Below are 4032 nucleotides of genomic sequence, written 5' to 3'. Positions count from 1 at the left end.
CCACACTCGCAACTTCAATGTCAGATTAAACAAGATATGATTCATAAAACTTTCAAATTGGTACAAAAAAAGACTTGTTTTGTTTGGCAGAGCTTACCAACGTCCATGCAAATATGGATATTAAGCAGCGTAGTTGCTAGAATTCGCGGGCAAGGTTGTGTTAGAGAATTTATGGCCAGGATATCCGGTCTACTAGGCGTGATAATCTCCAATCGGTAATTTGGTGTAGTTGTTAGCGGCACCAGCGTTTGGAGCGTGTTGTGTTTTGTAATACGAGTTCGAGTCCTGGTCACGGTTTTTTTTTCTTGTCAATTATTTATTACGTGTATTGCATTCAATTCACGCTTTATTGTTGAATGATCTTCTCGGATAAATATTTCAGTAAATTTTAAAATTATTTTTACTCGTACCTTCATATTTTTAGAAGTTTAGAAAGCATGCTTGCTATTAACATGTTGTTTTTTCGCTCAACAACATGCATAGAGAGGTACAAAGCATGCAGTCAAATGTACAATATTTGCATATTAATAATAATAATAGTGTTTATATTAACAAACAGTTATTATTAATGTCTCAACTTTCGAGTTCTTCACGTTTCTTCTACAAGAAAGTATCTGCGCTTGCGCCTCATAACATCATTTCCCCCACGTGGAATTGGCCTTTATTAGAAGAAAACCAAATTTCTAGTGCTGTCTTTCGTTAATTTATTTCGAAAGCATACAAAATGGATGCACTGCCATTGTTCATATCGTTTCACAATGCAATAACGTGCTTTCGAGCGCGCCGTGCTTGTAGTTCTACATTTAAACGCCAGGCTGTGTGTCAGTCGACGCGGTTTGAAACTATACTAACAGATGGCGCGCAGGTCGATTTCCTGTAATTTCCGTGCTTCAGAATTACCAACACACTGTTTCGGAGAACGAACCATGGTTTAGTTAACTGGTAGTTACTTTCACATTGAAAAACCCGGTGCTGGTTAAGACTGGCTGTTATCTCCAACTGGCAGTTAGTCAACAGAAAGATTAACAGGACATTGAAAAACTGGCCCTAAGACCATTACAGACACAGTAATATTTATTTCATAGAACGTATAAGCGATATTAAAAAATACAATACTTCTGCAACTGAATTCTACCTTATGGCCAAGTTAAAAAGCAAAAATTAAACCATTAAGCTAAACTACTACAGCTGATCAAAATTTAATTACGGCTTCGCAGTAACGCAACTTAGCTTTGAACAAAACTTCGTGTATATTTTGTGCTTATAAAATACCGACACGAAAGTTGTCGTATTATCTAATCATTTTACACATCGGTAAGAAGCCACACTTGGTTTCTACTGCAGAAATTAAAGACTACACATTGAAAGGTGTTAAGAATGTGCCCTTGCATGTTAACTGTGACTGCAGTGGCGTGCCCAGGATTTTCGAAAGGGAGGGGTTACGTACACTATTTTTGGTAGTCATCCCTCATTTTGCCATCTTTTCCTACATTTGACATTTTTTTTAGGAATACTGGACAAAAGGGGGGGGGTTTATAACCCCCACCAACCCCCTCCCCCTTGGGCACGCCACTGCCTGAGAGAATGAAATATTACTTCATGCCAAGTTTACGTGAAAGCAAAGTTGACAGTATTACATTTCATGTTAGGCAGACTTAAATTCGCGGAAGCATGTTGTGCACTGAAGAAAAAAATACAAGTGCATAGCCTAGTGTAAATATAGCGGAAATAAATACTCATTTGAACTTTTATTTTCTGGTAAGTACAGTATATTATGTTCAACGTACTTGGAAGATGTATCTTGTGCTGAACTAAAATAAATAATAATAACAAGTGGTCTGCGGTATCTCGAAAAGTCGGGACCGGGATCGGAAAGAAAAATCCCGTCCCGATCCTGACTTCAGCAAATGACTTGCCTACTTTTCTGAATCCCGAGCAGTCGAAAAATGGTCATTTTAAAACGGTATTAATTCTTGACGTTTTCTACATTGCAAGTGTCTGGAACTTGTTAGTTTTCATTCCAGAAATGCACTTAAGGTGAAAATTACGTGTAGAATTCGAGATTTCCAGAGCCTCGGGAAATTTCGGAAATTTCCCGTCCCGCAAATTTCCCGACTAGTCGAGAAATTGCGAATATTTCCCGTCCCAAATGTCGGGATTTTAAAAAATTCCCCTTCCGATCAATAATATTCTGTCCCGCATAACAATAAGTATCTATCGACATTTTCAATTTGTCTGAAGCCACAAAATGTAAATGGGTGGAAATGCTCATTTGTGTACAGTTGAGAGCTGAGAAGACTGCGAGTGCGGGGTGAGGTTCGGGGGTGAACGGGGAGGAAGTGTGTGGAGGGAAGCTTCGACTTGGTGTTCAATTTTTCAGTGTTGCCAGACATACAGAAATTCCTGTAGGAAAGGGCGAGAATCTGATAATGGAATCTGGACTCTCCGGTTGCTCACATCTTTCCCGAGGGACGACCGTGTCAGGTGCTCTCGCGAAGAAGCATTAACAAGACGCTAGGAAATACACAAAAAGCACACACCCTTACTTTGTTAGTCACGTTGGAAGCAGATTGCTTTAATTTGTGAAGTTCTACTAATTGTTGCCTCAAACGTTTATTGCTAACATTCTTCACTTTATGTAATAAACGATTGCATTGTTTCTTTACTTGTTCTTCAGCACATTTTAATTTCTTTTTCACAGTTTCAACTCACTATTATTCTTGGAAAATACAATACCAACGGCACCGAAACTTATTTCAGCCATTCGTGAAAAAATTAATTTTCCGTGGAAAGTGCATAGTTTACGTCGTCTGCTTCATGATATGGGTTTCAGTTGGAAAAAATGCAGAAGCAACAGAAAAATTCTCATAGAACGTCCAAATATTGTTCATTGGCGTGCCAAATATCTAAGGGCAATTAAAAAATTGAGATCGGAGAATCGTGTGATAGTATATATCGACGAGTCATGGGTCGACAATAATCTCACCTTTGGGAAATGCTGGCAAAGTGACTCAGTACAAGGAGTGTCAACCAACACCAGTTCCTCCAATAGGTTAATTTTAGTTCATGCTGGTTCAAGGCACGGCTTCATAAATGTAGCAAACTTGATATTTAGGGCAGGAAAGGCAACCAGAGACTATCATGGACAGATGAATTCCGTTAACTTCGAGAAATGGGTGAGGGAAAAACTTGTGCCAGCCCTCCCGAGGGCAAGTGTTTGTGTATTGGATAACGCTCCCTACCACAACATACAGGTGAATAAGCCTCCGACTAAATATTCTGTGAAGCAGGAGATGATAGACTGGTTAAGACTAAACGAAGTGCCATTTTCAGAAAGCATGAAAAAATTTGAATTATTCCAATTGATCGAAAAGTACAGGCCGCCAGATAAGATTTTTCGTGTGGACGAACTTTTGAAGCCGAATGGCCATGCAGTGCTTCGGTTGCCTCCTTACATGTGCGAATTGAATGCCATTGAACTAGCGTGGGCTAAAATAAAACGACTTGTGAGGGAGAAAAATATAACAGGAGATTTGACGTTGTCAAGGTTGGAAGAAGTGACAAAGAATGCGGTGGAATCTGTGACGCCAGCTGACTGGGAAGGAAATGACAGGCATGTCATCACTGTCGAACAGGACTACTGGCAGAAAGATGGTCTGATGGAGGACACGTGGATAGAATCGTTATTTCACTAAGTGGTATTGACAGTGATGAAGACGACAACATCAGTGACAGCGATTCATCTTCGGGATCGGAATTGGCACAAACCTTATCAGATAGTGACGATGACTGATGAAAGGTGAGTGGAAAGCATGTTATTGTACAAATACTTTAATCATCAAAGTAAAATTCCTCCATTATTAGTATTGCTTTCACTTGCTACTATGTAATATGTTCCATTCATTTGCAATGCGTTTTCGTACCACGCCTTTTTCATTTATGCCGCTGCCACCCTGAAAGGAAGACGAGCTGGCTGCGCACGGCGACAACAGTTTCGCATTCCTCAGCCTTGCAGTCTTCTGAGCTCCCAAC

At 39.9% G+C, this 4032-nt stretch overlaps 1 protein-coding gene across 1 annotated transcript; it reads left to right on the top strand.

The window, feature by feature from the left end:
* The first annotated feature begins 3149 nt into the window (after nt 1–3149).
* On the top strand, nt 3150–3695 carry LOC145982741 (uncharacterized). Its single transcript, XM_083116103.1, has one exon. It carries the CDS (start codon nt 3150–3152, stop codon nt 3693–3695), a length of 546 nt encoding a protein of 181 aa, XP_082972229.1.
* The last annotated feature ends 337 nt before the right edge of the window (nt 3696–4032 follow it).

Source organism: Lepisma saccharinum, unplaced genomic scaffold (genome assembly GCF_977018435.1).
Source record: "Lepisma saccharinum unplaced genomic scaffold, izLepSacc3.1 HAP1_SCAFFOLD_383, whole genome shotgun sequence".
Taxonomy (NCBI): Eukaryota; Metazoa; Arthropoda; class Insecta; order Zygentoma; family Lepismatidae; genus Lepisma; species Lepisma saccharinum.
The sequence above is the reverse complement of the archived record's forward strand: the minus strand, read 5'-3'. Positions and strand labels throughout refer to the sequence as shown.